The sequence below is a fragment of the Dermacentor andersoni genome, chromosome 7 (genome assembly GCF_023375885.2).
Source record: "Dermacentor andersoni chromosome 7, qqDerAnde1_hic_scaffold, whole genome shotgun sequence".
Taxonomy (NCBI): domain Eukaryota; kingdom Metazoa; phylum Arthropoda; class Arachnida; order Ixodida; family Ixodidae; genus Dermacentor; species Dermacentor andersoni.
In genome coordinates, this window is record NC_092820.1 from 77,917,697 (window position 1) to 77,930,139 (window position 12,443).

The 12,443-nt window shown below is 46.6% G+C and overlaps 1 protein-coding gene across 1 annotated transcript; it reads left to right on the plus strand.

Annotated features, from left to right (window-relative positions):
• Positions 1-353: 353 nt before the first annotated feature.
• LOC126534273 (muscarinic acetylcholine receptor M1-like) lies at positions 354-10,970 on the plus strand. Its single transcript, XM_050181540.3, has 3 exons — positions 354-1,719; positions 6,808-7,553; positions 8,029-10,970. Exons 1-2 carry the CDS (start codon positions 388-390, stop codon positions 7,324-7,326), a joined length of 1,851 nt encoding a protein of 616 aa, XP_050037497.1. The 5' UTR covers positions 354-387; the 3' UTR covers positions 7,327-7,553; positions 8,029-10,970.
• Positions 10,971-12,443: the final 1,473 nt, after the last annotated feature.

Genomic DNA, 12,443 nt, shown 5'->3' on the forward strand with positions numbered 1-12,443 from the left:
TAGCTGTACCCTATGCGTCTACAAAATTTGTCCTATCTGTTTCAGGGGCCCTTTAAAACCCATTCACATGGACGACGCGCCCACCAGGTGTTCCCTCCTGAAGGGAATAGCGTAGCACAGGACGCTCGCACTGGAGAGTGCCTTGTGCGCCTGCGGGTACTACGGCCCGTCCCGCAGATTATCATCGCCGTAAGGCGCTCGTGTTGCGTATGGTTGGCGCTCACTCTATATAGGTAAAAACGCGGGAGACTGTACCTTCGTTAATAAAGATACAAATGTACAAGTAATCAATATGTGTTAAAGTAGGTTAACACTCTGCTCCTGCCTTCTCCCGTGCAGGTCATCGTTATTGCACCATGAGGTGACCTACAAGATTCAGCGCCAACCATGAGTGTCCTCGAAGAGGCATTCAATGCCTCCATGCTGCTCGTCAGCACCGAAGTGCCCGGCAGCGGTACCACGTTCGACGACGCTATCTCCGGAAACGGAAGTGTCGCCAACGGAAGCACAAACGCAACCAACTACAGCGGTGTCACCACCGACGGCTACCCCGCCACACCTTACTCCCTAGCCGAGATCGTGGTGCTCGCCTCTCTCTCCACTCTGGCCGCTGTCCTCACCATCATCGGCAACCTGATGGTCATGGTCTCGTTCAACATGGACAAGCAGCTGCGGACCATCAGCAACTACTTCCTGCTCAGCCTCGCCGTCGCCGACTTCTCTATCGGGGTCATCTCGATGCCCCTCATGACCATGTACATCCTGTACGCCTACTGGCCCATAGGGGCAGTCGCGTGCGACACCTGGCTCGCCTTCGACTACATGAACAGCAACGCGTCGGTGCTCAACCTGCTCGTCATCTGCTTTGACCGGTACTTTTCGGTGACGCGGCCGCTGACGTACCGAGCCAACAGGACGCCACAGAAAGCAGCCATCATGATAGCCTTAGCATGGATCATATCCTTCCTGCTGTGGCCGCCCTGGGTGTTCGCGTGGCCGTACATAGAGGGCCAGCGTACCGTCCCAGAAGAGCACTGCTACATCCAGTTTCTGGAGACCAATGTCTACATCACTTTCGGCACGGCCATCGCCGCTTTCTACCTGCCCGTCTCGGTAATGTGCGCGCTCTACTGGCGCATATGGCGAGAGACGGAGAAGCGCAAGAAGGGCTTGGGCAAACTTCAGGAAGACCGGAGGAAGGGCGGCAGTACGCGGAAGTCCACGTCGAGCAACGGTACCCTCGATTCAGAGGACTTCCGCAGCAGCGACTCCTGCAAATCGCGGACGAAGACGTCGCAACTGACCTCTTCGCTCAGCCTCACAACGTCGCTTCCCGAGGAGTCCAAGACACGCCAACTCCGCGATTTCCTGATGTCCTTACTCCGCGTCAAAAACGGCAAACGATGCGACGACGACGCAAGTTATTCAGGCTCGCCCGGTACCCATACACCGCCCTCGGTCGAAACATCGGTGGAGTCCGTTTCCACGTCGTTCCACGAGGAGCACCAGGTCGAGTTCAACCCGTCCGGGCGCGATGGAGGCGGTGACGATAGCGGTGTGTCAAGCATTCCAACGTCCGACCGCGGCGGTCTTCCGTGCCACGGGAAGGCGGAGGACGCCACAGATGTCCTGCCTGCGATGTCGCAGTCGTCTGATTCCGTCTACACGATACCGATCGAACCAGAGACGCAGCCATCTCTACAAGAAGAGTCATCCCAGGTAAGTTTGTAATTGATTAAAAATAATAGAGGGGAGGAAGTTCGTTTGGAAATGAATTTCTGAAGTGATCGAATCTCCCCGATCTCTCCTGACCTTTATTTCTCTCCGCAATTAGCTGGGCCTTTCGAGGTTACTAAATTATGCTAACACAGTGATGGTATACAACTGAGGCAGTTGGGTTCGAAAAGCAGTACGTGTTACTGTAATATATCGCTTGAAAACATATAGGACTTCAAAGAGACAAAAAAAAAAGCACGCTTGCATACACTTCGGAAAAACAGGAGAAAGAAACATTGAAATGGAAGGTGGGAATATGAAAAGGAAACAAATTATATTTTAGCTCATTTCATGCGCAAATCACGGTATTATTACTAGGCACGCTGTACATTGAACGACTGCGGAATAGCTATGGCCAGCTGCTGTTCTTTAACGTACACCTACATCTAAGTGCACGAGCATTTTTGCACTTCACCCCCATATAATTACAGCCGCAGTGGTGGATGTCGAACCCGCAACATCGGGCTCAGATGCGAAGGGTCATAGCCACTAAGCTACCGAGGTGGGTGTGAGAAAGAAAGAGAAAACAAGATCAGAATTACACATCCCAAAGACTAAAGTAAAACAATAGCAAGAAATTGCGTACGGCAGTAAGGACAGAAAAAGAAACACTGCAACTCGCGCTATTAAAGAAATGGTTTAAAATATAGAAATGATTTCCGAGTGTTTCTCACTCCCAAACAAAGAGGAAAATAAACTGTAGACGGGAAGTCAAGCCGGCATCTTTCAAAAAAAAGTAAGAAGGGCTCAATTAGCCATAATTTTCTTAAGTAAAAGTAAGCTCGGAAAAAAATCAGATGGACAGGAAACACGGCAGAATCTTTTCAAACTGCCTGGCTTCATCTGCATTCATGTTTACCGCCGGAAGTTGTGGTGGGCTCATTGTTCTGTCAACTAGCTAGCTCGCGTCGCGGATTTCAAATGTTCATTCAGAACTTATGAGGCACAAGAAACTGAAACTAGTTCCCTAGTCCCACCACTTGGAAAATAAACGAAGCTCTCCTGCGGGTAGCACGAAAGTTTGCAGTTCTCTGTCATCGTCCGGCATTTGCAGATGTACAGTAGGCAGGTCGACGACTGTTTAGAACATGTCCGCGACCGTTACATTTAAGTTGTGTAGTAATTTCGTTGGAAGCCACGATGAATCGGAAAGAAAAGTTTTAGCGCTATAACCTGCACTTAATGCCTGCTCTATTTAACAAAGTTAAGCTAGTGGGTTTCCAGGTCCACATTTTATTCAAATTCTGTTGTTGAGATGAATAAACATTGCTTCGCGGGCAACAAAAACAGACCAGATGACATAGGCATGTAGTGCTCTCTGCTCGAGTGGCGAAGGATAAGGTTTTTATGAACCTTTTAGCGCAGATCAAAGTGCTGTAAGAGAAGAACATAAAGCGTTAAGTGCTGTTCTTTTTGATGTCCATATTGAGCTGATTCACTCGTCGGAAATTTCATGTTATTCTTCCGAAAGATGCGCAAGTTCATCCCTACCGAACAACCACATCAATTTCGGCATTTAGATTTACAGTGTTTAAACATTTTGGAGAACCACTCGATAGACCTTAGAAAATGTTAAAAACCACGCAGGGAGCGATTGGTATGGGAAATTACCGGCTTAGTGTAAGCTAGCGGAGTATTCCGGCGTCAACAGAAAACCGAGCCCGAATAGATGAATTTTCGTTCAGAGCAAGGATATGAACAGGAGTTGTGCAGGTCATGTAATGCATGGAGCATATAAACCACGGTCTGTCTTTCAATTACGCATAATTTTGTCAGAGAATGGGTGCAAAAGAGGGGAGACGCACTCCTCATGCTGGTGTACGTAAATGATGGTAATGATGGTGACCATGACTGACGATGACGATGGCCTTGGCCACTTGAAATGTATTGGGCTTATTGGTTGGTACCATTGCTTTTTATTGCAGCGCTGTTCTGTGGCAAAATAATGCAAATGTCTTGTGAAAGGTGTAGTACAAGAACTTCGAAGGTGCTTGGTCCTGTAGACGTTTCCTAAGCTAACCTGCGATTTCGCGCACTATAAATGCGGCTACCATTCTTTGCCTACTTCTGCCGTTTTCATCCTTTCTATCTATCTATCTATCTATCTATCTATCTATCTATCTATCTATCTATCTATCTATCTATCTATCTATCTATCTATCTATCTATCTATCTATCTATCTATCTATCTATCTATCTATCTATCTATCTATCTATCTATCTATCTATCTATCTATCTATCTATATATATATCTATCTATCTATCTAGCCAGCCAGCCAGCCAGCCACTTACACCGACCCAGTGGGGCTAGTTGTCAATCAGCTTGGACCAATATATGTGTGTGTGCTCGTATTCGCGATGCCGTCGTGCTCCTCTGTCGTCGTCATTCTAGCTTCGCTATCTGCTTCTAGTCATGTCGTCGTCGCCCCGTCTTCCACGCCAACTCAGTGTCCCAATTTGTCTAATAGCTTGGGCCACTAGGCATGTGTCCAGGTTCGTGACGCGGTCGTGGCCATTGCATCGTCGTCATAATCGCTTTGACATCCGACTCTCATTACGCCGTCATCGTTGCACCATCGTCCTCTCACAGAAGACGTCAAGCATTCGTTGCCGTACCGTCGTCCTGGCGCCGTCGCGATAGGTGCCTCACCCTCATTCTAATTACACGTCATCCTACTCTCTTCGTGCCATCGTTGTCGAGCCATCTTTTTACTCTCGTCATCACTGCCTAATGTTATCCCATTGTTGTCCCATCGTCGTCGTTCCGTCGACGTCAGTACGTCGTCATTCTATCGTAATGATGCTGTTGGCATTTAATCGTGATTATGCCACCGTTGTCATGCCATCATCGTTATCGCGTCGTTATCATACAGTAGTCATGCATTCTTTGTTACGTAGCCATCGTGATACAGTCGCGGTGGTTCTGTCGTCGTTAGGTCACCATCGCCATAGTTATCGTCACGCCATTGTCGTCATGCGTTCGTCATCACCACAATGTCCCCACACTGTTGTCGTGCTACTGTCGTCATTGTTTCGTCACCATACAGTCGTCGTGACGCGTTCATTGTCATAGCGTCGTAATGCCGTAGCGGTCGTTCCATTGTCGTTATTCTATCTGAGCCATCGAATTTTCCTCCTGTCGTCGTTGACACAGTCGTCGCCGTGCCATTGACGTCATGCTTTACCATTCTCGTCACACTGTCCTTCACAATTGTCAAAACTTCAACGCCATCCCAGTGTGGTCATACCATCGTTGTCATAATGCTTCTTCACTACATTGCGTCAGTATTTCTCGTTCTAATCATGCTGTCGTCATTCAATCACGATTATGCCACCGTTGCGATGCCATCGTCGTCATTGTGTCGTATTCAGACAGCCGCTTACATGCATCTCTTCTCAGACAGTCGTCGCCATGCCATCATAACTGTGTCATCGTCATCACTCAAGCATCTTCATCCAACTCCCGCCAGGCCATCATTGTCACTGCATCAGTACAGACTCCGTGATACATTCGTCATTACGCCATCGTCGTCATACACTCGGCGTTATCTCATTTTGTCTTTATACCGTTGTCATGCGATAATCATCATTCTCGATGATAATCATCATCGTCGTCATTCATTCGTTATCACACCGTCTCGCGATGCCATCAGGGTCGTTCCATTGTCGCAATTCTAACTTCGTCATTCGTCTCTCCTGATGCCGGCCTGGTCACGCAATCGTCATCACACCATCGTCTTCATACCAATGTCTTTAGTCTGTCGTGTTACGGTGTCGTTTTACCATCTTCATCACTTCAGCTACGTTATCCCATTGCCATCATGTCGCTTTCGTTGAGCCATTGACGTCATTTCTTCTTCGTTCTGCTATCGTAATCATGTTGTCTTCACTCAATCGTGATTGTGCCGCCGTTGTTGCGTCGTCAGCAGACAGTCGCTATCACTTATCTAATGTGACACCTCCCTTGTCACGTCATCCTCGTCATTCCAGCTTCGTCAACAGGTGATCGTCATACCGTAGTCCCCACGCCTGCGTCGTCATACCCTCCTCGTTATCCTATTGTTATCATGTCGTTGTCGTAATGCTGCCCTCGTTATACTATAGTCATTGCTTAAGAATCGTCGCCTCATTGTCGTCACATCGTCTTTGTCAATTCATTGACGTCACTAGCTCTTCGTGATTCAGCCGTCGACACTGCATCGGCGTCGTCTAGTCGTTTTTATGCCGCTACGCTCATGGACGACCTTGGCAAGCGAGTGTCATAGTGGGAAGATACCGGAGTATGTCGCATAAGCCGAAGCAATGGAAATCTCAGAATGAGTACTGCAGATGTTAAATAAAGATTACTTCCGAAAGACGGGGGCGTCACGAGAAGACTCGAATGCTAATCGCATTGCCATCGACAGTGATCGTGAGATCAGTTCTGCCGTAATTTCTTTGTGACAAAGTGTTTCTGAATAGGACTTTTTCAATACGCAATATGAATGTTGCGTTGCAGCGTTGCAGCAAAGTGTGGCTTGGTCGCTCCCTTGTGACACATTGGTCCATTAATCTCAACTTGGAGTATGGGTTTGAGACAACGTGAAATATATATATATATATATATATATATATATATATATATATATATATATATATATATATATATATATATATATATATACACAAGGGAAAACAAGAATAATAAATTCAAGATGACATCAGGACGTAGAGCTTGACAAGTTATGTAATAGATAGGTCAGATAAGCTTTGCTTTATTAAAATAACAAGAGCACCGACTGAAGGGAAATACAGACAACGACACCAAAGGCATCACATAGACTGTCGACTGAGTACATGGGTAACTTGAGACTGCCATAAGAGCCTTTACGGTGAAGTGGCGCAACCGGGTGGTAATGACGATCATGGTGATTATATATAATAATGGTGAATGTACGGGAATGCCCGGATTCCGAATAGGAATCCGGGCATTCCTATTCTGGGCTGCTGTAAACGAACTGTTCTAATATAACTTCGTGTACTTCTCGCAGGCCTGCGCCAAGACAAACGTCGAGGAGGACACCGAGAAGCCCGAGCCCGACAGAATACAATCTTCAGAGAACGCGGCGGCACCTGAGGGCTCAGCGACAGCCAAAGAGGTAGCAGACACCGGCGTGGAGTCCATTAGGAAACCGCTCACGACCAGTGCGGTCCAACGTCAGCCGGCGGTCGCCAAACAGCTCCCCGTTACAAGCAGGAAGAAGGCGAAGCAGCAGGATAAGAAGCAAGACCAGAAAGCTGCCAAGACGCTCAGCGCCATCCTGCTGGCCTTCATCATCACTTGGACGCCGTACAACGTCCTGGTGCTCGTCAAGACCGTGACTTCCGGTGACGACGTGATTCCAGTGCACCTGTGGAACTTTGCCTACTACTTCTGCTACATCAACAGCACGGTGAACCCCTTGTGTTATGCGCTCTGCAACGTCAACTTCCGTCAGACGTACATTCGCATTCTGACTTGCAAGTGGCGCAACAGGCGGCGAGTCGCTGCCCGCCTACACTTCAGCTGAACAGTGCTCAAACTCTCGTGCAACTCGACAGCAGACAATATGGTGGCTCGTCATATCAGACTGCACCTTAGTATCTCTTGTGCCTGTGGAAGCTGCGACCTCAGCGTCATTTTTCGGGCATTACCACTACTACCACTCTGTGGACTTTCGAACAAAACTGACTTGCACTTTTAAGTCCGCATTGGCCGATGAACTTCTTGCGCCGTCATCACTGCCGTGCTTCCAAGGTGAACATGCTCTTTTTTAGAAATCGTGGTTTTGGAAAACCAGAATCGTTAAGAAAGTACGCTTGAGTGCACCTTGCCGAAAGTGGCGAGGCAGAGAGAGAGAGAGAGATGAGAGCTCTGTAGTGAACCTTAGAGGAAGTTGCCTGGTGGCTCCAACCCAGTCGTTTTGAAACGGGATCAGCTTTCTCATCAAATGTCGCCAGCAGGCCTAAAGGAGGAATTTCGATTGCTGCTTGCGTAATTTGGCCTCTTTCGAGGACTGTTCGTTATCCTACAGTGTGTGCTCAATGCTATATAAGCCTAAAGGAGTCAGACATCGCAAGTTTTAACGAGTACAGCTCATCCTGGCCACCACAAATAGCCCTGAAAAAGCTACCTTTTTAATCGTCTGGAGCTCCGTCACTTTCAGTAGCCTTGCTTATCGCCCATCTATATCGACTTTGCAGCTGCTGATATTTTTCATATTCTTTTCCAGCACAAGATATCGTAATGAACTGTGAGCCGAAGGCTGGTCCTGGATGGCTTGGACGGAGAGCGATGTTGTTCACCGGAGGGAGTCCTCAAACACCATGAGCGACGAGTACAGTGTTTCGAGCAACCTATGTGGTTATGTGCCTGTTTTGTGTTGCTGTGATAAGTGTGTAGTGTTTGCTTTAGCGCCTCCTGCACTTCTTCACATTTTGTGACTCCTTGCTAGGAGGGCTTCTGCAGAGGAGTATATCAACAAGCCCCGCGACTGACATTGTTTCCCCTGAGGCAGCGTCATGTGATCCGTAGAACTGTGTGTGTGTGTTGAAGATATGTTTGTCCAACGTGATTTATTGAACGACAGGCAGATTGATGCAGAGCAAATGCGATTAGTGCACTCTTGTGGAAAAAACAGTGCTGGCGATCCATATTTCAGGAGGGACTGCCTGTGCACGTTTGCCTCCATTTACGAAAGTTCTCGTACTCCCAAGTGAACGAACTTTACGCTTCTCGAAAACAAAGAAGACTGGAAGTACACTCTCGAAGAGTATAAGAACTCTTTCAAATGGGGCCTCAATATCGCACACGCATTTTTTTTTATTCACAACAGCAGTTCCCATGACTCCATTTCCTCATACTGAACACGTGTGGAAAGCTACGACGAACGGAAGCGTTGACGCAACGAACATCATTTTAACTGGTTTTACGCGAGCTTCAAAAATGTACACTGAGTGGATGCTTCAATAGCACCGAATTCTATGGCATTTAAATGTCTTTCTAAAGCCTTTACGATGCACCAAGATGGCACTGGGGATTACTTTGTGCATTGACAACTGTAGCTTCAAGTCAAGGGCGCGGCAAGATTTCCTGGCATCGGTGTGATCCAGGAATGCGAGTGTACCCAGTGAAGCAAAAATTGGTTGTTAGATGTGTTATTTTTTTGACGTTCTCCGAGTGCGCGACAGATGAGCACAGTCTCAGTTTACATAAGGTCTTTGTGTAAGTAAGCCCAGTGTGTGTAGGTTTCTGTTTGTTTATATTTTCTGTTTTTTGCAGTACCGTTCACAACCGTTACTCATACTCGTGATTAGCTCAGCCTGGATCGTTCGTGACTTGCGTCAAGCCTTGCGCTACTTAATGCACTCTCGGGAGCAGAATTAGTAGACCACGGCGTCAGCAAACAATTTGTATTTCATCTCCCACAGGCTGTGTGCCATCGAGTTGTCTGAATGCATTACACTGGTGCTATTGACGTACGTACGCTGTGCTATTTGATTTCAGCCTTCATGTCTAAGCTGCAAGGAAAAATTTTTTTTACGGCTTCTATGGTCTCCCTCCGTTTGGTCACGACTGAATACAGGCATGACGTCTAGGTTTGTACGGGGTGATGATTTTTTTAGGTTTTGCAGAATTTTTTAAGATTGCTTTTGCCAGATGCATGTTTGCCCTTGGACTGGATTATTCAAAGAGGCGGACATTACTAGCACGGAAAATCGAAACGCATATTCAAATTAACGAAAATGCAGTAAATAACTTCCTAGCTATTTACTTTACGGTACATATTGCAATTTACGAATTTTAGCTGCAGAGTTTTCAAGATTTATCCACCTGAAATGATGTTCCCGGAGGACACCAACTTCGAGATGCTGTTTCTTAAAGTGTGGCCCGAAATAGATGGGCTATCCAGTTACATGTGCTTCATTGAATAAAACACCGTTTTGTTAAAGAAAAAGTGGAACAGCGCATTTTTACGACGAGTTTTATGGTGCTTATCTCTAAATTGGTGTCACTCTGGAAATTCATTCCAAATGGATACTCCTCGCAAGCTCACCTGCTACAATTCGTAAATTACCATATGTGCCGCAAAGTAATTATTGACGAAGTTAATTAGTAAAATTGATAATACGTAATTCGTTAATATGCGTTTCAATTTCTCGTAAAAGTGAAGTTCGCCTTGTTGAATAATCCAGATCAAAGACTAGAATAGAGTTATCTGCAACACTGTCTTTTTTTTTTCAAATTCCGTATAACTCAAAAATTACCACACATTATATATACATCGGTGTCCATGCATAATACTCGTCTTTGTGACCTCAAGTTAGTGTGATGATGCAGTTTTCTAACCTGCCAGTGAGTGAGTGAGTGAGTGAGTGAGTGAGTGAGTGAGTGAGTGAGTGAGTGAGTGAGTGAGTGAGTGAGTGAGTGAGTGAGTGAGTGAGTGAGTGAGTGAGTGAGCGAGTGAGTGAGTGAGTGAGTGAGTGAGTGAGTGAGTGAGCGAGTGAGTGAGTGAGTGAGTGAGTGAGTGAGTGAGTGAGTGAGTGAGTGAGTGAGTGAGTGAGTGAGTGAGTGAGCGAGCGAGCGAAAACGACAGCTATGGAGCGGTGCCGGCACTGCTCCGCCCATGTACATATATCGCATTTGTGGGACCGAACGTCATTTGTGAAGATAACAAATCTGCGTCTCCAAACAGTTGCAACAGTACCTATGAGACGCACTATACCCTTATAGCTCAAAGCACGGTTTTCGAAGGGAGCACGGCGTTCCGAGACGATGCCACTGGCGGACCTATCGAACAGGCGTAGTTTGACCCGCATCCTTGTGCAAAATTGCCCGCTTGCAGGCTTTGCTTCTAATGTCACATATATCTAGACGCTCTGCTGTGACGAGCAAATTCCGTAGGAATGCTGAATTCATTTCGATTGAGTCGTACCAAGCAGAAAGGATGCGGGTAGCGTGGACGTCAGAGCCAGTTTTGTGAGCATGTAGACTTCAATCTTTTAAAGCGACAAGCTTTAGGTTGACACGACCTGTATGCGAAGGCGCTGCCAGTTCTATATTGGCGGTGTACGCGTGCAGTTGGTGACATTTGCAACGGGAAAGCTGGTAACAAGTTTCTCTGTTCATGGAAATAAATCTTGTGACCCCAGTCACGTGTTTCTGTAACAACAACCTGCTTTATTTTTCGCGCGTTTTCCAATAGTATTTGCGAGTTGATGCAATAAGTTCTCTTCATCTATAGGTGGCACGGGCGCACCTGTACGTGGAAATATTGCCTCATATATTTCTTCCCAAGGGCGCTTTCTCGGAACAGGTAAACATTTGTCACCCACCGTGGTTGCTCAGTGGCTATGGTGTTGGGCTGCTGAGCACGAGGTCGCGGGATCGAATCCCGGCCACGGCGGCCGCATTTCGATGGGGGCGAAATGCGAAAACACCCGTGTACTTAGATTTAGGTGCACGTTAAAGAACCCCAGGTGGTCGAAATTCCCGGAGCCCTCCACTACGGCGTGCCTCATAATCAGAAAGTAGTTTTGGCACGTAAAACCCCATAATTTTTTTTAAATATTTGTTCAATCATTCGGTCGAGTCTGTCATACGCTCGGACAATCAATCACTTAAGGAAAGGCTCTTCCTCCGTATTTTTGCTTAACCAGTTGCACAACCTATCTTGGGGACGTTAGCTGAATGCTGAACTTAGTACAAACATATTCCGATCGTTGGGGCCAAATTCTTTTTTAAACGCATGCATTTGTCGAAAATAAGTCGGGGTAAAAGAAATTAGAAAAAGGAAGCATTAGATTCAAAGCTCTATAAGTTACCAAGGAAAACGCATGTCACGATTCCATAAACAGACCAACTGAAGACATCAGAGTAGAAAAAACTGATTAACTTAATATGTTACAACGTATTTCATAATAGCACTTTTACAAAACTGACATCGGCATTCAAAGGAGTCCTGAATCACTTTTTTATAAAAGTCGAGAAATGCATTCCACCTTAAAACAGAATATTTAAGAAATACTTCGCCGCGAAAAGTAAATCAGTGCGGCAGAAGCGGAGTTATTGGCAGTCAAAGGTCTCGTGTGATCCCCTTCGCGGCGCTCCCACTCCTCCTTCAATGGGTTGCGCTGCGAAGGCTACGACATAGCGGGGAAGTGCCCACAGCGCTGCGCCTACAGAACGTCACCGTGACGGGCAGTTCAACTCTTATTTTGGATGTTTACATACATGCCACTACTTCCGATTTTGGCGCCTACGAAGTGCCAAACTTGGAAGCTATCCCTCAGCTTACGGTTGAGTTCACAATGACTCATCTCTTTGCTAATGATGTCGTGAGAAGCCAAGAAAGACACCAAAGACAACACAGGGTAAATTACTTGTACTTACTAACTGAAATAAAGAAATGATAAATTAATGGCAATAAAAGTGGATGAAAGAACAATTTGCCGCAGGTGGGGAACAGTCCACGCATGTCCACGCATTACGGGTTGTTGGATCTCTCTGGACGAAGCTTCATCCCTAGCGCTGCCACCAGTTGTTGGATTTGGAGGACAATCCCAAATGCTGTCCCCCAGATTTTTTGGACCTTGCCGTTGGGTGCGGCAGTTGGCCGAGGTTGAGGAGGACTTTGAGATGAAAACT

What these genes read in the sequence shown, in the direction of transcription:
- LOC126534273 (XM_050181540.3), top strand. Translation starts at nt 388, where the DNA reads ATGAGTGTCCTCGAAGAGGCATTCAATGCCTCCATGCTGCTCGTCAGC. An exon ending in TACAAGAAGAGTCATCCCAG is followed by an intron (nt 1,720 to 6,807) that starts GTAAGTTTGTAA and finishes TACTTCTCGCAG; the next exon opens with GCCTGCGCCAAGACAAACGT.